The following is a 27,967-nucleotide window of genomic DNA, read 5'->3' as shown; positions in this document are numbered from 1 at the left end:
AGAACGCGTCCCCGGCCAATTTCTGAGATTAATAAACCGACAATAAAGACACCCACTGCTTAGCGACGAAGGAAAGAGCGAGCGAGAGCGAGATGGCCGCTGGAAGCTATTGATCCTCGCCGGAACCTAGAGAAGAGGGGTTAGGCTATGGGAGGGAGCAGCGGATCTGTGCCGACTGGCCCGGTGGTGGAGGATGAGTATGCCACTGTGAGGACGTCGGTGTGGTGGGATATCGAGAACTGCCAGGTTCCCAGGGCATGCGATCCGCACCTGATCGCCCAAAACATAAGCTCAGCGTTGGCGGAGATGGGGTACCGCGGCCCCGTCTCAATCTCTGCCTTCGGAGACACAAGCAAGATAGCCCAGCCCGCGGTGCAAGCGCTGAACAGCACCGGCATCGCCCTTAACCACGTCCCTGCCGGTAAAATTTCTTGATCTTTTAGTTTTTAGGGTACACCCTACTGTCCGTCCCCCTTTACCTATGCAAGAACCTACTTTGTTCCCGTTAGTTTTCATTCACTCTGCTTTATGATAAGTCTTAAGTCGAATTGTTCCATAATCTTGTCGGATTTCGTTGTTGAGTTATCGTCCTTTTTGTTAATTACATGTCATACATGTTCTAACTTGTCAGATTATTCTGGTAGAAGTTGAATCTCTCCTAAAGTTTATTTGGCTATCGAGATGCCATATTTTTAAGTGTTTCTATTTGGACTTAGGTTGGTTGAAATATTCTTTTCGATGAATAGTCGCTCATGTTGTCATGATTCTTGGCCATTTGTTATACCTAATTTATAAACTTTAGCCTACCTAATCAATTACCAACTCCCACTCTGCTTTTGTTCCTAATAATCATACTACCACTTATCTAGCGATCATCATTGTTCAAGTGACTTTTTATGTATTTTGCAATATATCTTATCAGCAGAGTTATGGAGGAAATATAGGATTACTTTATAACCTGTGCCTATCTTAATCCAGAGTATACAAGTATAGACGGCTTTTTGAATTTTCTCAATTGTTTTATTTCAAGATTTGTGTTTCTTTCTATAGTTAAAGTACTTACAGGGATGATTCAATATAGTTGCAGGTAATCAATTAGAAGCTTAATGACTATGTAAGAATAGATGGTTGTTATACAGAAAACATATGCTGGACAAAGAGGAGGTGTATGAGATATTGTGGCTTATTAGAGGAACTTGGAGAAGATTGTTAATAGCCATCTCTTAGCAGGTGACATGTTGGTGGCAAATGGTAGTTGATATACTATGTTGTATTCATGATAGCTCTAAGAGGATGACCAGGATTTCCCCCAACACAATGAATGTGGCATCCAATGTTCTAATTTTATAAGGTCTAAGATAATAAATTGTATCATGGGCTTTTGGGCAGTGGCTTATACATGAACAAGAGATGGAACAAAAAATATTAAGAACCAATTTGATTTTATGTTTGGAAGATCAACTATCAATGTCATTCATTAAATAAGAGAAATTAATGGATATATTCAGAGAAAATAAAGGTTTTTAATGTGATTCTCACTGATGGTCTATTAAAAAAAGACTAAAATTAGTAGTCAAGGACCCATTAGATTTGCTCCAGTAGAGGTGCAAATACAAGAAAATAGGTCGACTTAGAAAGTTGACTAGTAGAGTATCTAGTTAGACATATCAAATCAATTAGAAGTGTCAATGTGACTTTTAAGAGAAAAGGAAGTGAAAAAAAAATTATTTAAAAGATTTGAATCTTACCTCTAGTGATATAATCTTATATAGAGTTGAATGGGCCCTCACGAGCATAGCTGAGGTGGTAAGTGGATGGAGGTTTGTCACTTGAAGTCGGGTTGAATCTCGGGATTGGCAGGATGCAAATCTTGTGTAACTCACCCCGTGTAATTCACCCCCGCATCCACTTGCCTCATTAACCACTGTCATTTACCTCTTTTGTGTTGGTCGTTGGACGGACTGGCGAGGGCGCTAGTGAGAGCGTCTCGCCTTTTGTCACTTATATAGAGTTGGATGGAAGGATTAATATCATGTATTTGATCCTATCAATTCAAACTAATGCAAAGTTTTGTTGTTGTGGTTGTATTGACATGTATAATTCCATGCAAGAATGAAATAATTAATGTTATCTTAAGATTCTTATTATGTATTCTTTGTGATAGCTTGATAAGAAATTATAATCTATTCAAATTAATTGTGTATTGGGTTAGAACCATGATGTATTGTCCAAATTTCCTTTTAGCCCTAAAGTTTAGTAGCTAGTTCAAAATAGTCTCATATTTTACTATTGTCAAATGCCTCACCAAGTTGCCTCCATAATTTCAAATCCTTCAATGTTGCCTCCTAGTCTCAAACCCTATGGTGATCAGAGGAATACATGGTAGTCATAGGTATAGGTCCCAGTTTGGCCGACTAGAGAATCAAAGTTAGAAAAAACCTCTTGGTATTGAACTTAGGCAAGGACACAAGATTAGTTAGGCACAAACAATTAATATTAAAAGAATAACAACTTTTAAAAAATAAGTAAGAAACCAAAGTTTACTTGGTTACAAGTTGGTTGTTAATCCTGTTAGTTGGTCCTAGGAAGATTGTATCGGTTCCACTGTACAAAAATTTTGTACAAGTGTCGAACATTTCCTAAACAACCTATTGTGTTCTTTAGAAATTAAATTAGGAATCACAAACGAAATTTAACATTATTGATTCTAAATTTAACTTATCTGCTCTTAATAGTTTAGACTTAGATCCCAAACGGAACTTAACACTATTGATCCAAGTCCAACCTATGTTATAAAGTTAATTAAATATTTATTTCTAAAATCGACTCCCAGGTCAAACATGGCGAGGCACAAGGCCTTCTTGAGTATGGGATCATCCACCACTGTCTCGACAAAGCCTTTAATAGAAATTCAATATTTAATTTCCTAAAATAACATTAGGTTTAACCAAAAAGAACAATCGAATCACAAATTTGAAAAACAAAAAAAAAATACAAACTCGAATTACAAATTCGAAACTCTAGAATCATATGCCTCTTGTATTTGGTATTTCCAAAAATAACTATACAAAGAAAACTAGTACGATGTGGAAAACAATTGCTAGTTATACCTTTCTTTGTAAGCAAATAACTTCTTGATCTTCTACCGTATTCCTCTTCTAATCTCGGACGCTGTGTGGGCCACGATCTTCCGAGACGAGAACCACCAAGCTCCTTCTTCTCCAAGCTAGATTCACCCACCATTAATACTCCAAGAGAAGTAGAGGTCCGGCCACCACTACCAAGCTCCAAGGGATGCAAGAAACAAAGCCTCCTTTTTCTTCTTCTTCTCCTAGCTAGAACCGACCACCAACACCAACTCCAAAAGAAAGATTAAACCGGCCACTAAAGAAGAAGAGAAGAGGAGAGGGAGAACCTCTAGGGTCGGCCACACCAAGGAGGAAAAGAGAGGAAGAAAAAGAATAGAGTTGTTCCCATGAAGATACCTCTACCCCCTCTTTTATAATCCTTGGTTTTGGCAAATAAGGAAATTTAAATAAAACTTCCTTAATTCTTTTGTCATGAAAAGGAAAATTTTAATTAATTAAAATTAAAATCCTTTTCTTAATTATAATGGCCGACCACTTTAATCTCCAAAACAAAGAGAATTTTAATTAACACAAGAATTAAAACTTCTTAATTTATTTTCGGAAATTTATAAAAAATTTCTCCAATAATTTTTTCCTTCATGGTGGTTTGTAAAAAGGAAATTCTATAAATTAAAATCTTTCTTTTAAATATGTGGATGATTTCCAAAAAGGAAAGTTATCTCTAAAAATTAAAATCTCCTTTCAATCTACAAATAAGGAAAGATATCAAATATTTTTTTAATCTTTTGTAGAAACTTATAAAAGAAATATTTAATTTTTAAACTCTTTTAAATCATAAACATGGTTAAAAAAGGAAAGTTTTCTTAAAATTAAAATCCATCTTTTAATCTACAAATAAGGAAAGATTTCAAATCTTTTCTTAATTTTTTGTAGAAAGCTATAAAAGAAAGACTTATATTTCAAACTCTCTTTTAAAATCATGATATCCACATAAGAAATAATTTTAATAAAAATCCCTTTTTATTTTCTAGTGGTCGGCCACCTAAGCTTGGGACCCAAGCTTTGGCCGGCCACCTAAAATTGGCTCCACCATTAGCTTTGGCCGGCCCTAGCTTGGGCTCCAAGCTAGCTTGACCGGCCACCTTAAGGTGGGTAGAAAGGGGGTATAGGTTGGTCTAATTCTCTATATACAAGAGGCTACGATAGGGACCGAGAGGAGAAATTGATTTTGGCCTCCCGATGAAATTAAGCTTCTCATGTTCGCCCCGAACACACAACTTAATTTGATCAATAATAATTCATACCACTAAAGAATTATTATTGAACTATCGCACCAATCTCAAATTACATTTTAGGCTCCTTCTTATTATGAGTGTGTTAATCTTCCTGTGTTTAAGATGTTGGATGTCCACTAATTAATTAAGTTACTGACAACTCATTTTAATTAATATCTCAGTCCAAGAGTAGTACCACTCAATCTTATCGTCATGTTGGACTAAGTCCACTGCAGGGTTTGACATGACAATCCTTATGAGCTTCTCTTGGGGACATTATCAACCTAGATTACTAGGACACAGTTTCCTTCTATAATCAACAACACACACTATAAGTAATATTATTTCTCAACTTATCGGCTCTTTTGATTTATCAAGCTAAATCTCACCCTTTGATAAGTTAAAGAAATGAATACTAAAAATATGTGCTTGTTATTATATTAGGATTAAGAGCACACACTTTCATAATAACTAAGGACTTGTTCTTTTATTAAGTCAGTATAAAAAGAACTTTCCTTAAATGGTCCTGCTCAATATATTTAGAGTGCACTAATATAATTTATTAGTAAAGATAAACTAATACCTAATTACACTACGACTATTTCAATGGTTTGTTCCTTTCCATCTTAGTCATGAGCTACTGTTTATAATTTATAAAGAATCGATAACACGATCTCCTGTGTGTGACACCACACACCGTGTTATCTGCAATATAAATTAATTGAACGACTACACTCAGTATATATAAATGTAGATACTTGACCATTGTGATTCTTATTTCTAAATAAATGTTTATACAAAAGCTAGACTTTTAGTATATACTCTAACAAATCCAAGGCAGTTGAAAGCACTAAAAAGATCTCCTTCGTTGAAGGTAGAGAAACACTCTTTGATAGCTCAGAAATTAACTAGGAATTGGATACAGTAGTTGTTAAATAATTTCTAGCTCAAAGGGGCTTTTTATCGCCTTTTGGGATCAGTTACTGTTGCTTGGAGGTGCCTCCAAAGCACTTCAGGCGCCTCCAAGTGAAGAAAACTTTATCCACTCTTCAACGGTCAGCCAACGGCTAACCAACGAATTTCTATGTTTGAGCGCACCTCCGAGAGACGTGAGGGCGCCTCGAAGTTGCTTCAGGGCACCTCCGTTCATAATTCGAGTCGCCTCCAGCTTCATTGGAGGTGCCTCCATTAGCTGCCTTCGACCTGTTTACCTCCAAATAGTTAACTTTTCTTTGCTCTTCTTTGGGTGATCCTCCGGCTGTTCGGAATTGAGCTCACCCAAACCTAATTCTGACCTTCTCCTTGAGTAAACTTCCTCCCTGGATTCTCATCTCTCGAATACGCCGCGCGCATCCTTCTCATCTATCGGTGTACTCTTCCGCACTTTCCATGCCATCTTTCTCGTCAATTACGTCTTCCGCTCGACTTCTTGTGTACCTAAATTTCTGCACACTTAGGCACAAGACATCAAATATAATAGGACATAACTTAACTTAATTGACCACATTAAAACTAATTTGGGTTACTTACAATAGGTAGCTTAAGGCTTGAACAAAAGAAAGCGAAATTGCCCTCCAAAACACAAGCATAGTCCTTTGTTGCTTATTAGAGCTGTCTGCTATGGTGGAGCAATAATCCACCTCTTTTGCTATCTGCTTGCAACATATGTCTTTGTATCCTATAGAAATCAGAGCAGGGAAGCTTCTGTTGAATTGGAATGATGGATACATCACCTTTTGAGTGCATTGGTGTCTGCAGCTCCTCCATTTTGTTGGGGATTTTGGAAAAATACAAAAGATGCAGCTAAGAAAGTGAACATCAAAGAGTTTATGTTGTGGTTAATTGACTTTGAAATTGACAAGTTATTAGTGGTAGTTGTCTCCAATGCAATCTTGTTAGTTGTGAAGATGAACTGTCACAAGAAATTGAAACCGCTAAAGATGGAAAACTTCAACCCAAGGACGGACATGTACAGATTTGGGATCTTTTCACTGAAGATCCTCATCAGAATGAAGCTCAGAAATGGAACGATGGAGGTGTTTGACATGGATGTCATAAAGCGCTAAATGTGGGAGGGAGGGGTTGGTGCAAAAACTAAAGCTGTCAATGTGATGTTGCTTGTCGGTGGTGTTGCTATGGCAGAGCATGAGCAAGTTGGCAAAGCTTCTGGTGGAGAACATGCCATAGAACTGGTTTGCTTTATACAACAAAGGGCAAGAGTGGGATTGAGATACCCATCTGATGGCACCATCCAGAGTTCGCTATGGAGTAAATTGACATTTGCATTTAATGGTTGGTGGAAGTGTTCTATCTTTAATCTAACTTCTCATATTTTATGAGACATTAAAATCTTCCCGATATTGGTTCTTTGACTTGTTCCAATCAAATACATAGGGCAAAGAAAGGGATACAAAGAGAAATAGGTTCCATTGCAGAACTAACTTGATGGCCAATGCCATGTTGAATTTGGTCTCTACATTACTTCTTCGGACAATAGTAAATCTTTAGGCTAGGATAATGTTTCAAAAAGGCTAAACTATTATCAAATTTGGCAAAATGAAATTTGGCCAATTGATATGAAGCTAGGTTTTAAATGTTACAATCCTATTTTGATTAGTGTGTGCTTGTGCTAGCCTTCATTGTTTCCCTTTCTTAGGCGGAGATCTGATGTGTTGAGTAGTACTGAGTAGTTTCAGAAGGTTTGTTTACAGTCATTTTATACATTTATCCTGGTCTTCGTTACACAGGCGTCAAAGATGCAAGTGATAAGAAGATTTTGGTTGACATGTTACTTTGGGCAGTTGATAATCCACCTCCTGCGAACTACTTGTTAATATCTGGTGATCGTGACTTCTCAAATGCACTCCACCAACTTAGTTTTCGGAGATACAACATTCTTCTTGCCCAACCACCAAGTGTATCACAAGCCCTTGTTGCAGCAGCAAAAAGTGTCTGGAACTGGAAGGACCTTGTGGTTGGTGGTCCGCCATTGGCTATGTTGCCCGGCATTGAAGATACAGCTAATGGCTATTCTGCTAATGCCAAAGTTGATAATCGCACAAAAGGGAAACAAAGGAAACAATCAAATCCTATCCAGTCAACTAGTGGCAAAGCCTCGACGCCATGCACAGTCAATCAGCCGCTGGCAAGCCAAGCCCTTCCTGCTCATGTTAGTAGCCAACAATTTAGCAATAATATAAAAAATCCTGAGCAATTGTCTCCCTCAACTATACCTAGTAGTGAATTCCAGGACAGGTTGCAAGGGAAGAATACTAGTCTGTTTCCTCAGTCATCAATTCCAAAGCAACCTTCTCAGCCTTCTGAAGCAATGCCTTTTAAGGCAACTCCTCATGAGCTTTTTCAAGGAAATTGGCCCAACTCTTCTAGTGGTCATGTAGCAAATTATGCAGCATCTAAGCCTGATTTTGCCCTAGAACATGGAAATACCTTTCCTAGTAACCACAAATCACATCAGCCTCAGCTACTAAAACCAAGTGATTTATTGCCTCCACAGCCTAATAGTCAACCTGGGCATTCGTCTTCAACAAAGTCGCCAAACTATAACTATGATACCTACTCAAACAAACAAAATATGAGTTCTTTCCCAGTGCAAAATGGCACTTGGACTTCTGAACATATGCACAGACCTCCAGCTCCGCCTCTGCCTACACTTCCACCCATCAGAGATAAATGTATGTCTCAAGATGGACTACCAAACACAGGGTGTCCTGTGCCAACTTCCGAGGTCCAGAATATTTTAAATGCTTTGCATATCTTAAAAGCCAACAAAATGATCCCGACGGAAGCAAATATAGTCGATTGTATTCGATATGGTGAAATGAGTTTCCAAAATTTTGACATTAAGGCAGCCTTAGATTATGCTATCCAACATAAACATGTTGTGAAGCATATGTTGGGCGGTAATTTAACTTTATATGTAGGAAAAAATATTGCACTCTGGAAATGGGTGAATACTATGGATGTTCATGCAAAACATCCCCAGGCAACTTGGGATGCTGTTCTTAAATTTCTATCGTCAGTAGAAGGGCATCATTCGGTTATGACATCACCAAGCAGGTAATATATATATTTTTCCTTTATGGAGATGCTTGATTTTCCTTTTGCATTCACTTCATCAAAATGATAATCTTATGCAGGTATCGAGCAGCAACATGTATTAGAGAATCATGCCTGAATCATCTTGCTTTAGGTGAAGTTCTTCAGATATTACAAGCAATAACTGATGTGAAAAAGTGGATTATGCCTCACCGATCGGGTTGGCAGCCATTATCTTTCAGTTTGCCAGATACTGAGAAGAAAGCAAATACAGGTGTGACTGGCAAATCTTGAGATGCTCTCCTAAACTATGATGCAAAAAATTATCTGAATGCAATTCGAGTATGGCGCACCTGTGAATGGATGCATTAGTACATGTAATGCATACTGTGCTTTTGACTATCATGAATGCTAATTTCATAATCACTTGACGTTTGGTATTGATCCTGTATTTATTGTTCTTAGATTTCATATCTAAGCAAGATGCATGAGCATTATGAATTCAATTACTACACAATAATTTTGCTTAGTCACTCTTGATAGCTATAGGCATTGCTTCTTGTGAGATTACTAGTGCCATTTTTCCAGTAAAGAAAACTTGGTTGCCCCATACATCAAGTTACTACTGTTATGTACACCCTTTCACTCCACAATACACTCACGTACCAAAACTATCCTGCGTCACAACGGAGCAAGGCACCTCCCCTTCCTCCATTGTTCCCATTTGTCTCATCGGTAGCTGCTCGTCTTTAGCCATTCCCAAATTTCCTGATAACTTTGAGCACATCTGTGAATCAAGAACCGGAAAAGTTGAGCTTAGCAGTTGTAGATGTAGGAGTTTTGAAAATTTTGAATCACGAGTAAATCCAATACCTTTCTATACAATGAAGAATCACCTTGTGATTTCATCAATTCTACAAGAAAAAGAGATGGGTTGAGCTCGAACACCTGCATGCCACAGGTAATCATGATGTCTTCTTTAAATTAGATAATGGACTAGTTCACTATCTAACTCATGCGTCAAATTACCTCTATCCAAACGCAGAGTGATCCAGTGTTCTTTGGTTTCTTGGAGTCCAGCTTCTGAACAACCTTCAACTGACAATGGATAAGAACAATAAGTTGTCGTTCTAAAATGGAAGTTTGACAGTTTCGATGAGAATATCCAGAATAGGACTAACTTTGCCCAGTGCCTTCTGAATCTGAAGGTCCATTTGTCTGACAATGTCCACTAGATGCTCAAACAGAACATTAGGTGAATAGTTTGATGTAAACCTGATTTTCCTTTCTGAGACATCCTGTAATAGCACACAAGGCAACAGAGTGTTCATCGTCCAAACAACTCCAGCTGATTGTTCCTCGATAAAATTCATTTATGATATTAACATCTTTACCTCTTTCTCAAAAAGCCCAGAAAGATCAAGTGATGAAGACATTCCAATCAGCTGAAATGCATTTATATGGCTAGGTGAAGTTGCATTTTCATCTGCCGCATTGTGCTGGAAACAAACAAATGTCAGAGAAACAAAGATTAGTTATATCTCAACATCCTTTCGGCAATCTTCGCTTCCGTTTCAGTTAGATCAACAAAGTTTACCTCTTTACTTGGAACAGAGTTATGAAGGATTATCTCCTCATCGTTGTAGTTATCATTCGGGACAGCTGGTACATAATCTTGCTTGAACCATTCATCTGCCTTGATCCCTGCTGCATTTATCCGAGTTATAGGATTTGGATCGAGTATTCTTGTTAGTATGTCTTGAGCACCAGGAGAGAGCCACTTGGGAATCTTGGTGTCTCCTCTAGATATCTGAACAAACAAGGCACATTAGGATGAGCCAAAAGTAACTTGCCCCCCATTGTATCATTTTATCCTTCTAAAACTTACCTTGTGATATAGAACAGCAAGATTTCTATCGTCAAAAGGAAGAACACCGGTCAGAAGTTCATACAAAATGACACCACACGACCATATATCTGTTCTCGCACCATCATAACCTCGGTTGGAGAGAACCTAGTTTGCATTGATCGTGACAACTCTTAAGACGCGCAAAGATATAAAAAAATGATCTCATTCTTGGAAGGAATTGTACCTCAGGAGCAATGTAATATGGGCTTCCGCATGTTGTGTGCAGCAAGCCGTCATTCTGATACACACACACACACGAAAACATTAGCCAAACTGGATTTTGATATATAGATTGCTCTGGGTTTTGTTTCATTTGAAAAAAATTGAATGACACACACCCCTAGATGCTGAGGAAGAGCACTGAGGCCGAAATCAGATATCTTTATGTTTCTCTTTGCATCTACAAGTACATTTTCCGGCTGTAAATTAAGGAAAGGTCATTAAATCTTACAAGTGAAGAGCCCTTGTAGCTTGCATACAATAATCATGAGCTATGGTAAAACTTGACAAACCATACCTTTAGATCTCTGTGGTAAACACCCATATCATGGCAATAGCTGATCGCATCAATCAACTGTTGAAAAAGCTTTCGTCCTTGCTTTTCAGAAAGCTTTCCCTTCGAATGCTTCATCAGAGAAAAAGACAACAACAAGAGCAGGTGCCATCTTTAGGAACCCTGCATTCTGATAAGCAAGAACGTAAAACATCACAAGTCGAAGATCCTTACAATTATGTCGAACAATTCGCCACCATTTACGTATTCCAGGACCATATAGATCTTGGTTTTGCTAGCGGACACCTGTCAAACGGCCAAAAATTATTAAATGTGAGTAAATGCTTAAATTTTAACCAAAAGACCTTCTTCCGTGCAACTATTGTCACTGAAGAACTGAGGTTTGAATATTAATGATTCTACGAGCCTAAACGAAAATAACGTGGGCAAAGAGAACATCTGGAAGTGAATGCCAAAAGCAGTCCAGATAAGCGACATGGCGTCGTGAATGAGTGGTGCACATGACTCCGTTTCCCAAGAGCTTGCTGCGCTTCTGAACGTGGGACGCGGGGAGCCGCCGGTAAAAGGAGTCGGTCGCTCGGATCCATCATCCATGTCTAGCGATGGATCGGAGACAACGCCTCCACTCTAGGGCCCAGGCGGCCAATCCCATGGGCCATGGATCTCAAGCAACTGGCTTCGCTGGGGGACAGCCCTGCCAAAGGGCCCGGAGGTACGTGGCTAATCAACGCCGTGCATTAATCCAGCGGTTTCCCCCAAAACACGAAAACAACCACCGAGATTCCTTTCTTAAGGCATGCAATTATCAACGCAAAATAACCGCCCAATCCTTTTCGCAATCGTCGCGATCGAATCAAACCGAACTTATTAGTTCATTAAATCCCTAAAACGAAATCTAAAATGGAGTAAGAAAAGGAGCAGCGATCGATCGAGGAGGAGGAAGGAGGAAGGAGGAAGGAGAAGGCGAAGCAACGGACCTCATACAGGCGGACGACGTTAGGGTGCTTGAGGAGCTTCAAGGTAGCGATCTCCCTCTTGATCTGTTCCCACGTTCAATGAATCAAATCAACGACGGCCGGCACGCAAAGATGGCCGATGAAATCCTCGATCAAAGCAAACGAGCGGGATCGAAATGGAACTCACCTGCTCGTGGAGGTCGAGCGATTGGATGCGCTTGCGGTCGAGGATCTTGATGGCGAAGGAGCGGCCGGTCTCGACGTGCCTCGCGTACTTGACCTTCCCGAAGTTGCCCTCGCCCAGCGTCCGTCCAAGCACGTACTTGGACAGAAACGGTGGCATTCTACAACTATTGCTTCTCCACTCTCACTCCTTTCCCTCCTTCAGCATCTACCTCGACTCCTCTTCGATCGATCGCCCAAGAGTGCTCGAAGCGTCGCAGTTCGGAGAGCGCTGGAGGAGGGAGGCGATCGGGGATCCAGAATATATAGAGAAGGAAGCAGGGAAAGGGAAGAATGGAGGTTGCGCCGATTAGCTTCCCTTTGTGCCGTTCTGTTTCTATTTTGAGAAAGTATACAAAAAGACAAATATCGTGAAAATTTCACTCTGCCCCTTGTCACTTATTCATATAACAGAAATACCATTTAAGTTTTTCAACTTTCAATCTTTACTTAATTCGTAAAAAAATAAATAAAAAATATTTTATTATTTTATACAAATTATTTTTTTATGTATATATATAAATAAAATGTTTAATCATCTCATTTTGTATAAACAAAAAGTAATTTATAGTGAATTTTATATAATTAAGAGGTGAGAAAATTATGTCTTTATCATGTATCTGGTACTTTTTTTAATTTTAATTTTATTATGAGTAAATTTATATTTTTAGTCAGTAGTTTATAATATTTTTTAATTTTAATTTTTTTCTCTAAAATTAAAATTTTTCACTGAAAATTGTCCACGGTCGGTATGCATAAAATGACCAACTGAGTATTTTTAGATGGAAAATTTTGGAAAAAAGAATTAAAATTTAAAAATGTTATAAATTATTGGACTAAAAAGATAAATTATCATATAACAGGATTAAAATTGAAAAATATAAGTTAGAACGAAAATTTAATTTTCTCTCGAGAGCTTATATGATTTGTTCAAAGAAGAATATAGTTAAGAAGCAAACTAATATTTTATTAACAGATGAATTAAAAAAATTCCAAAAGAATTAATGAAATATTGTTTTTGTTAGTATTTATCTTAATATGACTAGTTTATTAGGAAAGAATAATAGTTGAGGGAGAAGACCGTAAATAGTGATGTTACTAATAATTTGGACAAAAATTAAAAAGGCACTCTTATTTTTGTTATTGTTAAAAAAAACACCGTATTTAAAAATAAACTTAATCAAACTGCACTCGTCCTAAATTTTACTTGAAAAAATATTCATGATCAATATTCTTATAGCAATTTTAAAATATATATATATATATATATAACAAAAGTATTAGGCCAATTTCAACAAATATTGAAAATTAAGTTTAACTAAGTAACGTTAAAACTCTCAGCGACGTTTTATTAGACACAAGTCATGACGATAGTAAAAGACAACTATATTTATCTCCAGTATTTTCATCAATCCGTCTCAAGATTAACACGGAAAAAAATTATGAGTAATTATTAGGCGTATAAGGGAAACAATTACCTCGATTATGTCAACATTCGAATCATAGACCTTATGTTGGTAGCACTTTATGCGCTAGCCACTACACTATTCCAAGAAAACAAAACACAAACAATCATGCTTACATAGAAATAGAATTATTATTTTTGTTTCCATGAATTTAATTGAATAATAATATAAAAATAGTTTTTTAATTAGCCTCGATATCCAACTTATGTCAATTAATTTAAAGTGACCAGACTAAAATTTTCTATTAAACATGACAAATCCAGATTGTAGCAGTTATATATAGTTCCATAAATGTTATAATGTAGTCCCCTCAGATGAGTCTAGTGATTAGAGCATGAGATATTGTCACAATGAGGACTCCCTTATGTGCTAGTCACTATTCCAAAGACTAGTAGTCGTCCGTGATTTATCTCTTCCGTGTTGACCTTGGAACAGGTTGATAAGAATACTGGAGACGAATATATTCACCTTTTATCACAATAAATATTACAATGTAAATATTAACAGTTAGATTTATAATTATTATAATGTAAATATTATAAATACACATTGTAAAAGATAAAAATCATAATGGTTACCATGTGAATATTTTTAAATAAATTAAATTTATATAACTACTATAATTTGAATATTGTTCAACAAGTCAAGTTCGATCAACCGATTTAAGATTTAAACTTAAAATTAATCAGTAAAAAAAATTCAAAATATGTCTATAAAATGTCAAAATTGATCAAATAGCGTACTTAAATATCGTTAAAAAAATAGATAAATCCATTATGACCTTAATGGTAACTTAAATACTCAATTGTGCAAAAGGCGGGTTCCGCCGCCCAGCGGCCCCCTAGGCCTGGCCCCACAGGGATCCTAGGAGGAGGTAAATCAGCGGTGAATGCTGGCCCGGGTAAAGCGTGGTGTCTCCGGAATTTAACACAGCCGGCCCAGATTATTCATCCAGTGCGCATCCGTGGACCTTTGACCCTACAACTCATTGTGCAAGGATGCCACGCCTTAACCGGTTGATCCAGCCCGCGGGGGCGATAACTTAAATACTCAAGTACTCATAGGAGGATGGGTATTCTCATGATTAAAAAAAAAATGCACGACGCCTTTCATTATTCATTGAAGATTATTATAAAAAATTATACAATTGATTAAATAATTATAATCCTGTAATTCAGAACCCAACAATAAATATTTTTAAAAATAAAATGTAAATATGTTTTATTTTCAACTTAGGATTCTAATTTATTAAAACTTTTAGGGGGCGTTTGGTTCGCTCCTAGGAATGGGAATGAGTATCATAGTATTATGGAATGAGAATGAGTATGAGCTTGGGTATCATTCTTAAAAATGATGTTTGGTTAGTTAAATATTTTCAATCGGAATGAACCTAAATTTCCTTTTTTACCCTTACAGGAAAATAAGAGAAAAAATTAGATGGGAGAGAAAGTTGAATGTGAGAGAAACATATGATGAAAGAAAATGATGAGAGAGAAAGTGTGTTGGGAAAAAATGAAGAGAGAGAAAGTATGATCAAAGAAAATGAGAAGAGAGTGCAGATAGGAGAGATTGAGAAGAGAAAAAGTATGATAAGAGAGAAAGTGTGATGAGAGAGAAAGAGTGATGGGAAAAAATGAAGAGAGAGAAAGTATTATGAGAGAAAATGAAAGTGTGATGAGAGAGAAAGTATGATGAGAGAGAAAGTGGGTTGAGAGAGAAAGAGTGATGGAAAAAATGAAGAGAGAGAAAGTATGATGAGAGAAAATGAGAGAATGAGGAGAGAGAAAATATGCTGAGAGAGAAAGAGTGATGGAAAAAATGAAGAGAGATAAAGTATTATAAGAGAAAATGAAAAAGTGAGGAGAGAGAAAGTATGATGAGAGAGAAAGAATGATGGGAAAAAATGAAGAGAGAGAAAGTGTGATGAGAGAAAATACGAGACTAGGAGAGAGAAAATATGATGAGAGAGAAAGTGTGCTTAGAGAAAATAAAGAGAGAGTGTGTGATAAGAGAGAAAGTGTAATGAGAGAAAATGAGGAGAGAGAGTATGCTGAGAGAGATTGAGGAGAGAGAAAGTATGATGAGAGAGAAAGTATGATGAAAAAATAAGTAGAAAGTGTGTAATGAGAGAGAAAGTGTGATAGAAGAGAATGAAGAGAGAGAAAATAAGGAGAGAGAGTATATGATAGAATAGAATATAGAGAGAGAATGAGGAGAGAGAAAGTATCTTGAGAGAGAAAATTTGATGATAAAATAAGGAGAAAGAAAATATGATGAGAGAGAGTGTGTGAAATTAAAAAAAATTGAACAAATATACTAAGGGTATTTTTGTCTAAAACTTAATTCACAATCTTTTTCCATCAAAACCCAAGGGAGGGGGTGGGTTTCATCCATATCCAAATTTTTTGGTTTCATTCCAAAATCTTGATTCCATTCCCATTAACCAAACACAAGGTTTGGGAATGAATCCATTCCCTCATTCCCAAACCCATAAACCAAACGCCACCTTAATGTTTGTCTCCTGAAAAATCAAATTAATTTACATTACTATCTTCGTTTTGGCTTCTCAACATTGCCCCTTCATTTATTGTATCCACCTTGGAACAAGAGAATCTCGACCAGACCTCCAGGCTAGCTAGATCGTGAGTCACAATCTTATATTCGGACGGAATGTTAAGCTAGGGGCTCACTTGATTGGGCATTCCGATCGATATAATCTCAAAGTTTCATTTTGCCATCAACGATGAAATATGAAGTCAAGTATCAACTATCTCGATCGAGTGCTCTAGTCGATCGGACGTATGGTCTAATCAAACATACTAGATGTCTGGTTATGTACCGTTCAAATAAAGAAGCCGAGTTGCCAACTGCACTCATAAACATTGATTGGATATTTTTCGGGAGTCACAGCCGGTTGAATTATACCAGTAATTCAATCAATTAGTCAAAATAGTCTATTATGTATCACTTAGCCCAACAAATTATTTTTCTTTTTTAACTTTTTATTCTATAGACAAATCATACTTTTGAAATTTATAGTATGTCAAATCACAAGGATTTACATGTTCATTTTAGGAAAAATGTCAAAATCACTTAATAACTTTTTTTTATTTTTTTTTATTTTTTATTTTTTGTTGAAGTGCTTCGTCATTTATGCATAGACATAATAATGATATTATAAAAGAAATTAAATTTTTCATCTACGAGCAAAGGTACACAATGCTAGATATTTTTATACGCTCACTGTTATAATTTTTCACTATTCCTCTTCAAAACTTAATCGCTAACTTAAGCGTTTGAGGCTAACTCAAATGATCCTTTTTCTAGTCTACACTAATACTCTTTGTCACACGTAGAACAGTCAAAAATCTCCTTTAAATTTCCAACTTAGCCATCTTTCCGGCTTTACGGGGCACATTTGCGTCCAACGGAGGAGACAGCTAGTACAATAATATCATTGAAAAAATGCAATGAAATTGATGATAATGAAATAAACTAAATTTGACAGCTCCCATTTCTCGGCCCATGTCTTCTGCATCATCATCATCGATCGCACACTATTCACGCACGTGAATTAATTTATATATTTTTATCTATTTTTTTACAATATAATAATTAGATTATAAGGGGGGTAAATGAAAAAGGTCACGTAAAATCAAAAAGCATGCATATGATTGCACATTTGCGTGGGAAGGCGAAGTGCAGTTATTGTTGAAGAAGACTTTGAAGGCAACTTGGTTTTGTGCATGGTTTGCTCGTGTTCAAAGTACTAAAGTAGTGAGAATAAGCCATGGATTCCATGGTTATAGTTGTAGCAAGAATATTTTTATATAATAAAATAAAGGGAAAAAATAAAAAGAAGAGGAACTCTTGTGGTGCTAATTAATTAAATATATATGTTTTTGAGTTTATATAATTTTATTTCACTCAATTATTGGAAGCCAATTACACTGTTGAGGTTGAGGGTGTTTATTGACCTTGCATTGTATTATTGTGACCTAACCTTCCTTCCTAACTGATCTTCTTTATTATTGTTGTATGGTTTTTTTATTAGGTCAGCCAGCGCGTGCAACTCATGCTGCCTTTAAAAACGTCTTACACGTGTCAGACGTCTATTTTATTTCATTTTTGCTTGAGTCAAAAGGATATATTGTAGGTCAATTTTTTATGCTCAGCACCAAAAATAATAAATTGGTATTATTTTAAATTTAGATAGGTTCAGTGTGATTTTTTTTATAAAATATATATAGATATTTTATAAATGTTTATGGGCTGTTTTTAATTTTTTTTTATCAAAATTTACCAGTTTTGATCGAATTTATATATATTTTTTATAAATTGGTGTTGTTTTAAATTTAAGTATGTTTAGTATGGTGTTCTTTGTTAAAATTTAATTAGATTGTGGGCTCGTAAATTTTCAGGAATTTAGTTGAATTTAAATTATATGAAATAAATTCAACTTATCTGTTGAAATGACTTGAGTTGATAATCTTAGACTTCACAGTGGTCGACCGGGTGAAATAGGCTAAGGCCGAACTGAGAGGTACCCGACCAAAAGATGCATTGACATAGAAGAAGGGGAACGTAGGAGGAGAGATTCAATCTTTTTGAACGTGTAACTTTTTGCCTGTAGTCACAACCTCCTTATAGGAGCTCAGACCGATGGACATCATTAATGATCATTATTCGGTGCACGTCCGCACACGAGTCAACATAGTTCAGTGCAATCCGGACTTTGGATTTGTACCTCCTGCACACTCATATATGAGAAAGAGTCTCTCCTTATACATTTGTTCACATTATCAATGCATCTAAATTAATATAAACTAACCAACATATCTTGAAACTCCTAATATATGATTAAAATTTCATTTACAATGAAATTTCATGTCTCTTTCACTTTTTCTCCATTCGTATATATTCAATACAGGTTTAGAGTCAATGAAAAAATCAGAAAAAAAAAAATTAGAAGGAAGTTTTTTTTTTTTGGGTGAAGATAACAATAGATTTTTAAATTTTTGATATAGTTTTGAGATTATAAAAAATTTATATATATAAAACTTTAATAATTAAAGATGTCCTAAGGTGGTTAAAAAAGAATATCTTAAGAAAAGGAGTGATTATGATTAAGGGTGATATATCCCAGTTAGATCCAAGCAATCACTTGCGGTTGATTGTGATTTCACTGTCATGATTTTGCGTGTGGCTGGCTTAATTGATCGAGCCATGCACGATTTCATAACCAATCGTGGCTGCCAAGAGCTGGCAAATTCACAGCCAGCCATGTAGTCGTGCCATTTTATAACAACCACGAGCTTGCCGTGAACTTTGCCTCTCACATGAGCCGAGAGTTTTGATTCACCATTTTATTTTATATATACGGATTCTGTCCTAAAACTAAGTCAAATAAAAAAATCGGTGAGTTAACTAAAATATGGACTAAGTTGTCTAGGCTCGAAAGTAGAAGATGTGATGAATTGTCTTCTATATTAATTAAGTCATCGGGCCTACAAAAAAAGAGAAGATCGGAGGTGTCAAAAAGTCTTCGATTAATGTCATCGGATCTCCAAAAAAGAGAAGACCGGAGGTATCAAAAAGTCTCCGATTAAAGTCCCTGTAAGATTGTTAGAAAACAAACCGGGGTTGTCCCGATCTGACACTCTAATGTTCAAGTCAGCCTCCGATGATAGGACTGAAGAAAATAAATAGTACTGTAATAAAAACATAAAAAATGAATGCTCAAGTCAGCCTCCGATGATAGGACTGAAGAAAATAAATAGTACTGTAATAAAAACATAAAAAATGAATGTAAAGCATATATACTGGGCTCATAAGAATTGGCCTAAAGTGCTGACACAGAGCTAGAGGTGGTGACACAGAGCTAGAGGTGGTGGCACAGAGCCAGATGTAGCACAAAGTCGTCGGATACAGTGCGAAGGCGGAGGGCGACATGAAGCCAGAGGCGATGGCGCGGAGACGAAGGGTGACACGGAGTCGGAGATGGCGTGGAGCTAGGGCAACAGAGTAGATAGTCGAACTGATGAGAAGGTAGGGATGTTGATGGTGGAAGGACTTCGAGCAGGCTACCTCGATCGTCCACTCTGACGCTCAAGTTAGTTTCTGATAATGCCAAGAATAAAGTGTTGGTGCAATCGACCTAAGTTTGATCGGTATGATCATGGTTTTAATGTGTGTCAAAGAGTTTAAGTTAGACTTTCATATATATTTGATATGTGTTTGAGTCTCGCAGGACTTGGTGATACACATGAGGAACTTGGTGCGGCCAAGTGTGGGAAGCTCATCCAAAGACTCGAATCTTTGAGTCGATGAAGGATGGTGTGGAAGATATCTGAGGGACCGTCGGACGAGGAGCAATGGAGTGGAGCCGAGAGAAGCGGACTTCAAGACAACGTAAAGGATAACACGGAGAGGAGCCGTGGGCTCGGGTGCATCTGAGGGACGAAGCCCGATGAAGAGAGCTTCAAAGGCGACTCCGGAAAAGATGAGTGTGAGTGAATATACTTGGACCAGTCGACTGGTACTTGGACCAGTCGACTGGTCCAAATTCACGAAGAGCACAGAATGCTTCTGTGGTTGTTGGTTGCGAAGACCAGTCGATTGGTACATAGCCGTTAGCAGGATCGCAGATTCTATAGAGTGTCGTTGGCTGTGTCCTACGGTCACACCAGCTGACTAATGCATGGATTAGTCGACTGGTGTCGGGGTTGAGTTTATATGATGATCAACTCTCTCCTTTTATTTATAGGTAGCTTTGGGACACGAAGGAGGTTACTCATGGTTGTTGAATAACTCTTAGGGTGTGTTTGGTTCAAGTTATCATGTATAACCTTGGTTATATGATTACCAGATAATCACATAACCAAAGTTATGGGAAATAAAACATAACAAAAAATTATTTGGTTCAATCTAGATAATACAACAAAAACTTATTTGTTTGAAAATTTTAACGAATAACCTACTTTAATATTTTACTATATTACCCTTAGTTATAAAACTAACTATACATAATAATAATAATAATAATATTATTATTATTATTATTATTATTATTGTTATTATTATTTAAACTCTAAGTTTCTTTACTCTTTCTCTTTTATATTTTTTTATTTCTATATATTTTTTTTATTTTGTTTGTTTTTTATTTTTATAATTTTTTTTACTTTTAAAATTTTTAAAGTTTTTTTTACTTTTTTATTTTTTGTATTTTTTTATGGTTTTTTAACCTTTTCCTTTTTTTTACGTTTTTTTTATTTTTTTTCTCATTTTTTTTATGTTTTTTCTATTTTTAATGTTTTTTCTATTTTTTTAAAAGTTTTTTACCATTTTTTTATTATTTTTAAATTTTTTACGTTTTTTTTTATTTTTAATTTTATTTTTTATATTTTTATTTTTTTTTTTTACGCTTTTTCTTTTTTGTCACATTTTTCTCTTATCCGAGGGTATTTTGGGTAAAAAAAAATTGTTAATCCCGAAATCAAGAAAAACCTCAATTTTCTGAGGTTTTTCGATTCCTGGTTGCATGCCCCTTTTGTTGATGTGTCGCACATGGAACATTACTCGAGAATCATCGATTACCTAAACCAAAAAGGGTTTTTGTTGATAACCTTGAATGGATAACCAAGGTTATCAAGAATAACCCCCAACCAAACGCACCCTTAAGTCTTTGCCCAAAGCTTCCAAGTTCACTCTTCCTCTCCAAACCTAAGTTCCATCTTGTAAGAGGAAGAGAGCTTTGTGAGAGGTTATACTCCACTAAGAAAGAGTAAGATCTAGCCGGAGATTGCTGTAGACTGATCTACCGAAAGATCAAGGGTTCATCCACCTCAAGGACACGTCGTAGAGTAGAAGCAAGCAATCTCCGAACCATGTAAAGGAATCGTGTTAGCGTTTGTATTCTCTCTTGTTTGCTTTCATTGTTTTAGTTTTCGTATTTCCGCTACGCACTAATCTTTTGTAGAGAAGAAATCGAACTTGGGGGTGACCTAGCTATCCAACCCTCTTTCTCTTTTATATTTTTTTATTTCTATATATTTTTTTTATTTTGTTTGTTTTTTATTTTTATAATTTTTTTTACTTTTAAAATTTTTAAAGTTTTTTTTACTTTTTTATTTTTTGTATTTTTTATGCTTTTTTAACTTTTTCCTTTTTTTTACGTTTTTTTTATTTTTTTTTCTCATTTTTTTTATGTTTTTTCTATTTTTAACGTTTTTTCTATTTTTTAAAGTTTTTTACCATTTTTTTTATTATTTTTAAATTTTTTACGTTTTTCTTTATTTTTAATTTTATTTTTTATATTTTTATTTTTTTTCTTTACGCTTTTTCTTTTTTGTCACATTTTTCTCTTATCCGAGGGTATTTTGGGTAAAAAAAATTCGTTAATCCTGAAATCAAGAAAAACCTCAATTTTCTGAGGTTTTTCGATTCCTGGTTGCATGCCCCTTTTGTTAATGTGTCGGACATGGAACATTACTCGAGAATCATCGATTACCTAAACCAAACAGGGTTTTTGTTGATAACCTTGAATGGATAACCAAGGTTATCAAGAATAACCCCCAACCAAACGCACCCTTAAGTCTTTGCCCAAAGCTTCCAAGTTCACTCTTCCTCTCCAAACCTAAGTTCCATCTTGTAAGAGGAAGAGAGCTTTGTGAGAGGTTATACTCCACTAAGAAAGAGTAAGATCTAGCCGGAGATTGCTGAAGACTGATCTACCGAAAGATCAAGGGTTCATCCACCTCAAGGACACGTCGTAGAGTAGAAGCAAGCAATCTCCGAACCATGTAAAGGAATCGTGTTAGCGTTTGTATTCTCTCTTGTTTGCTTTCATTGTTTTAGTTTTCGTATTTCCGCTACGCACTAATCTTTTATAGAGAAGAAATCGAACTTGGGGGTGACCTAGCTATCCAACCCTCCTTCTAGTCGACCACCGAAAGACCATGAATAATGTAGAGCATAATGAAGATAAGTGTATGTAGTCCCCCCTTTCCTTCCTCCCTCCCCTCCCTTTTTTATGTCGCCTCTCATAATCTCCACAATAATGAGGCATCAGAAAATATTTGGTGTCAGAGTATGTCAAATGATGAAGGATGTAAGATGGATTTTCATTGGATAGAGGAAGGTTCCGTGGCATGTGTTGGTGCAATATCCCTCAGGTCAAGGTTGACCTGGGTAACCAAGCTGAGTCTTGGTTTGGGTTTAGATGTTTGACAATAAGATATTGATTGAAGAAGAGTCAAGTAGGTCAAGGTTGACTGGATACTTGACTGGGAAGTCCTAACTGGGATGTTAGGCAAAATGAAAGTCCTGGTGAGTGAAGCCAGGCAGAAGAAAAGTCCTGGTGAGTGAAGCCAGGCAGAAGAAAGTCCTGGTGAGTGAAGCCAGGCAAGGGAAAATCCAGATGGATCAAGGATGATCGGACATCTGGTGCTGGGAAGTCCAAGTAGGTCAAAGGATTGACTGGATACTTGGCATGAAAGAAAAGTCCAAGTAGGTCAAAGGGATTGACCGGATACTTGGCACAGAGAAAAAGTCCAAGTGGGTCTAAGGGATTGACCGGACACTTGGTAAGGGAGTCCTAGCAGGTCAAGGGAGTGACTAGATGCTAGGCATGACATACCAACAGGTCAAGGTTGACCGGATGTTGGTTTGGGAGGTTTGGGACTTGGTTTTGGACAAAAATCAAGTGCTGGATCGATCAGTGGATCGATCAGTGGATCGATCCAGATCTGTCCCAGCGAACAGAGAGCCTCTGGATCGATCCGTGGATCGATCCAGAGGTCCCAATCGATCAGTGGATCGATTGGGACGCGGTTGCTTCGCGCGATAAGCGCTGGATCGATCCGTGGATCGATCCAGGCGCGTTTCCAGGCGCGTTTCCAGGATCGATCCAGGCGCCAGTTCTTGAAGGATCTTGGAAGCTCTCCAAGTCAAGAGGCGGATCAAAGCCAAGAAGAGAAGCTAGGGTTAGGGTTTTGTACTCATTGTAAGCTTGTAAGCTTGTATTTCTTGTATCCTTTCCCTCTCTTCTTGTATTGAGTCTTGTAGGGCTTCTCCGCCCTTGGTAGTTACCATAAAGGAGAGTTTTATTTAGTGGAGGGTGTGTGTGTTGGTGTGGATCCTTGGATTAGTCACCTCTTGTGAGGTGGATACCAAGTAAAACCAACCGTGTTAGCGTTGTGTGTTTGTTTCTGTATTTTCCGCTGCACATCTTTGAAGGAACAAGCAACGCCGAGCAACGAGCGAACGCGACGAGCTATTCACCCCCCCTCTAGCTACTTTTGGTCCTAACAAGTGGTATCAGAGCAAGGCCGCTCTTCACCGGAATCATCGCCGGAAGGGTCAAGTATAACAAGAAAAGCTAGAGGGTGAAGAAGTTGGAGCAAATTCTTCAAGTTCAAGATTCTATCAAGCTCAACTTCAAGATGCAATTCCAAGATGGACTTGGATTTGACACAAGGGTGACTCCACCATACACATCGGCAAGCTTCGATTCTTGGAGATCAAGAATCGAAAACTTTCTTATGATGGAGATAGAGCAATGGTTTGCTCTAATGGAAGGCTTCAAAGCTCCAACGAACTCCAAGGGCAAGCTTCTAAAGAAAAGCAGATGGAGCTCAGAGCAAATTCAAAGGGGCGAGGCAAATGACAAAGTGACCAAGCTTCTGGTCAACTTATTGCCTAGCCACATCTTGGCTCGAGTTGGAGAATTCGAAGATGCCAAGGAGCTTTGGAGCAAATTGGTCAAGCTTCATGAAGAGATCCCCTCCACTGTACAAGATCATGAAGAATCCAAAGAGGGTGACTCTTTGGAGCAAGACCAAAAGGAGGATTCCGAGGTTGATAGATGCTCAACCTCCGAAGAAGAGGAAATCCAAGATGCTTCATCCTCAAGGGAATGCAACGAAGGGAATAAGGAGGGAGCATACTCCTTGTTTCATATTCAAGATGATGAAGCCTCCACCTCTAGGATTGAGGGGGAGCAATCCTTGGTGACACCGGATCAAGAAGAAGGAGAAGCTTCTACATCCGGGTCAAGAGATGAAGAGGATGAAGAAGCTTCCACCTCCACAAGTCAAGAAAAATCAAATGGAGGAGCATCACTATCGGATCAAGAGGAAGCCCCTACATCCACATCACATGGAGGAGAAAGCACCACCCCTACACAAGAAGGTATAAGTGTTTCAATTAAAAATAAAAATCATATAATATGTTTTGAGTGTAGGGAAAGTGGGCACTACAAGAGCAAGTGTCCCAACTTGGCCAAGAAAAAGGGTCAAGTGACACAAAAGGGCAAGGAGAAGCCCAAGGAGACCAACCCCGGGACAAAGAAGAGCAAGGAGCACATTGTGTGTTTCTTGTGTCAACAAAAAGGGCATTACCGAAGTCAATGCCCCAAGGGGAAGAAGATGGTCAAGGCTCAAGGAGGCACTAGTCAAGGGGGAGCCTCCAAGGTAAAGAAGAAGGTAACATTTATTGAGCCTACTCCTTTACATTATGGTAAAAAGCATGATAGTTCAAATTTTTATCATTTTAATGCGATTTACCATAAGAATAGGAAGCATGAGGGCTTTAAGGAAAAGCATGTGGCCCTACATGCCAAAACTACTATCCCTAAGGCTAGGAATGTAGGTAAAAACCTAGGCGATAACTCTAAGGATGTAAGATACAAGCCTAGAAACAAAAATGCTCATGGATCAAATGAAAAACCAAAAACTAAGGACTTAGTGATAGAAAATCAAGTCTTGAGATCAAGACTTGATAAAATGGAAAAGACCCTAAAAAGGATGGAAAATATCCTATTAGGGCAAAATGAGCATAACCTAGGTTTAGGGGTACAAAAGTCATCCAATGGCCATAGAGGTTTGGGATACAAACCAAAGGCTAAGAAGGATGTGCCCTCTTACCATAGAGTTCCATATAGTTATGGAACAAACCCTAGGTCTAGTGGTCAAGCCAAGAATACTAGGGAAGTCATCCCTAAGAGTATTTTTGCAATAAATGTGACTAAGACTTCTAAGAAGTCTAAGAAAGTCACAAACAAGGTCACAAGGGAGGTTATCCCTAGAGTTGACATAGAAAATGGGACCAAGGCTTCTAAGAAGCCCAACAAGGTCACTAGGAAGGTATCTAGGGAAGTTATCCCTAGTGAGTACCTAGAGCATCCAAGGAGCACCAATAGGTGTTGGGTTCCTAGGAGCATCTTCTCTACCCCATAGATGGGTTAGAGAGTGTCAACTCCGATTAGAAGGGTAGTTAACCCAACTTTGAGGAAATTGACACTCAAGGAGCATTTTCAAGGTTTTAGTTAACCTTGAAAAATGAAATGGACCTATTATTTACTCCTTGAAAGAGTAAAATATGCCAAATTGGAGAAGTATTGATTTTATTTTAAAGTGGCACAAATTTGAGAAAACACAAGAACTACCAAGTTGGGTTTTTGGTATGTTCTTAGGAAATTTAAGGCAATCCGGGCCTTAATTCAAAAGTGCTACTCTTGAAGAAAAATGGAATATGCCAACATTTGAGGACATGTTCATTTTCAATTGGCATACATTAAATCAAGGAAATTAGAAATGCCAAATTTAGGCTTTGGCATTCTCTTGTAGCACTTTAGGACAATCTAGGTTTAAGGTGTAAGTTTAGCTAAGATTTTAAGGATACTTAGATAGCTAATCTAGGTATATTTTATTTATGCTAAATCTTGCCATGATTGTTTGCCCATCATATGCCATGACATCATGTCTAGTTTTTGCATTCATGTTTTATTATGAAAAATACCATGTCATGACATTCATACATCATGTAGTAATAGGATATTTTCTTTTGAAAATTATTTTCTTTTGATGTATGCCATAACATAATCATGCATTTAAGTTTAATTCCTTGTAATTAAGGACAAATGGCATTTAACAACACTTATTAACAAGTGACATCCTAGGTGGATGTCTAATATCTCTAAAATGCCTAGATAGATATGCATGATCCCTAGATTAGGGCAAAACCAAAATCTACATCTCACAAAGACTATAAGGTGACTTGTATGTGTTTTAGTGCACATTAGATACAAGTGAGATGTTAGGATGATGAACAAAACTCAAGATGTTGATTTAGTGCATTCCTTTGAGTTTTAAATTCATCAAAACACAAAGTTATGTGTTTTCCCATCATTGGGAAAGCTAATGTACAAGTCATGTGCATTATGCCCAAGGAACATGATGGGATATTGGTTTTGAAAATATTTTAAAAATGTTTTTGGAAAACCTTGGTGAATGCTATCTTTTGATAGTAATCACCATTGAATAGTTAGACACAAACTTGAAGAAAAACACTAAAGTTTTTGCAAGTTTTCAAGTTTGTGTCAATCTTTGAAAATATGATGTATTTTCAGAGAAAACTATTTTTCCATGATTAAGTATGCCCTAAATAATGTCTACACGAAATTTCATAATTTTTGGATTTTTGTAGAATTTTCTAGGGGTTTCTGAAGTTGACTGAAATGGAATTTCAGCAACTATCAGAGCTCCGATCGATCCATGGATCGATTGGAGTTACTGAATCGATCCATGGATCGATTCAAACGGTAATTCCCGCGAGCAGCAGCTCGCTGGATCGATCATCCGATCGATCCATGGAGTCTGAATCGATCAGTGGATCGATTCAGAAAGGTTCAATCGATTGGAACCCAACTCCAATCGATCCAAGTTGCTGATTTTGGCTGGGAAGGCTTGATTTCAGCATCTTTGAACCTCTTTGAGTCTAGGTAACCATTCCAAACCCCTTAAATACATTTGTATACATACAAAGGGTGTTTTCATGTTGAAAACAAGGATGGATTGGTTAATGAAGACTAAGTAGAAGTTTAGGTTGAGGTTGTTTCAAATTTTGAATATTTGAATCTCAAAACTTCTAAATTTGGGTTTCCTAATGTTTTAGGGATTCCAAGTCATTGTTGGTGCAATGACAGAAGTTACCACCATGTCTTTAGGAGGAGGGACTCTTTAAAGACATGAAAATTATTTTTCATGAACCTTGGAAGGTGGTTAACCTTCTGTTGTGAACTTGCTCAAGGTTGAGCATTTAAACTTGAAATGGGGAGAAATGGGGAGTGGATATCCTCATTATTTCAAGTGGACACTCAAGTGGTAGATAATGCTCAAGGTTGGGCAGTTGTCTACATTGAGGGAGAAGTTAAGGATAAATGAAGGGTATGGGACCTTCATTATCATGTTGATCACAACGAGTGATGTTGTGAACAACGATGAGCAACTCTTCAGGGGGAGAGTCTTCAACAAATGGATTTGTTGAAGCGTGCCCAGAATTGGAGCATAGGTTGATGTGTGTCCAACGATGGGTTGATGTGTGCCAATATGGGGAGAATGTATGGTTAAGTTTAGGCTTTCATTACCTATAGGAAGGTCATAGGGGGAGAATGAAAGGACTCATGAAAGGGAGTAAGTTAGG

The 27,967-nt window shown here is 37.2% G+C and overlaps 2 protein-coding genes across 2 annotated transcripts; one reads left to right on the top strand and one right to left on the bottom strand.

The window, feature by feature from the left end:
- Positions 1-8,903, top strand: LOC121995564 (meiosis regulator and mRNA stability factor 1-like). The gene is made up of 3 exons (XM_042549285.1): positions 1-421; positions 7,111-8,440; positions 8,521-8,903. The coding sequence occupies exons 1-3, from the start codon at positions 148-150 to the stop codon at positions 8,711-8,713; spliced, it is 1,797 nt and encodes a 598-aa protein (XP_042405219.1). The 5' UTR covers positions 1-147; the 3' UTR covers positions 8,714-8,903.
- Positions 8,904-8,998: 95 nt separating this feature from the next.
- LOC121995565 (CBL-interacting protein kinase 1-like) lies at positions 8,999-12,344 on the bottom strand. The gene is made up of 13 exons (XM_042549286.1): positions 11,986-12,344; positions 11,820-11,882; positions 11,056-11,127; positions 10,846-10,953; positions 10,667-10,747; positions 10,513-10,566; positions 10,308-10,433; positions 10,017-10,229; positions 9,814-9,918; positions 9,601-9,717; positions 9,449-9,517; positions 9,293-9,367; positions 8,999-9,206 (listed from the first exon to the last, which is right to left on the bottom strand). The coding sequence occupies exons 1-13, from the start codon at positions 12,139-12,141 to the stop codon at positions 9,078-9,080; spliced, it is 1,368 nt and encodes a 455-aa protein (XP_042405220.1). The 5' UTR covers positions 12,142-12,344; the 3' UTR covers positions 8,999-9,077.
- Positions 12,345-27,967: the final 15,623 nt, after the last annotated feature.

The sequence above is a fragment of the Zingiber officinale genome, chromosome 6A (genome assembly GCF_018446385.1).
Source record: "Zingiber officinale cultivar Zhangliang chromosome 6A, Zo_v1.1, whole genome shotgun sequence".
Classification (NCBI taxonomy): Eukaryota; Viridiplantae; Streptophyta; class Magnoliopsida; order Zingiberales; family Zingiberaceae; genus Zingiber; species Zingiber officinale.
Note: the sequence above shows the minus strand (reverse complement) of the source record. Positions and strands in the feature narration are given on the sequence as shown.

Bases quoted from the DNA above. Each gene is read 5' to 3' on its own strand.
- LOC121995565 (XM_042549286.1), bottom strand. From the start codon at position 12,141: ATGCCACCGTTTCTGTCCAAGTACGTGCTTGGACGGACGCTGGGCGAG. The intron at 10,567-10,666 runs GTGTGTGTCATT...TGTGTGTATCAG, and splicing joins CTCTTCCTCAGCATCTAGGG to AATGACGGCTTGCTGCACAC. The intron at 9,718-9,813 runs GTAAAGATGTTA...GTGCTATTACAG, and splicing joins CTGGGCTTTTTGAGAAAGAG to GATGTCTCAGAAAGGAAAAT.
- LOC121995564 (XM_042549285.1), top strand. From the start codon at position 148: ATGGGAGGGAGCAGCGGATCTGTGCCGACTGGCCCGGTGGTGGAGGAT. The intron at 422-7,110 runs GTAAAATTTCTT...TTCGTTACACAG, and splicing joins CCTTAACCACGTCCCTGCCG to GCGTCAAAGATGCAAGTGAT. The intron at 8,441-8,520 runs GTAATATATATA...AATCTTATGCAG, and splicing joins GTTATGACATCACCAAGCAG to GTATCGAGCAGCAACATGTA.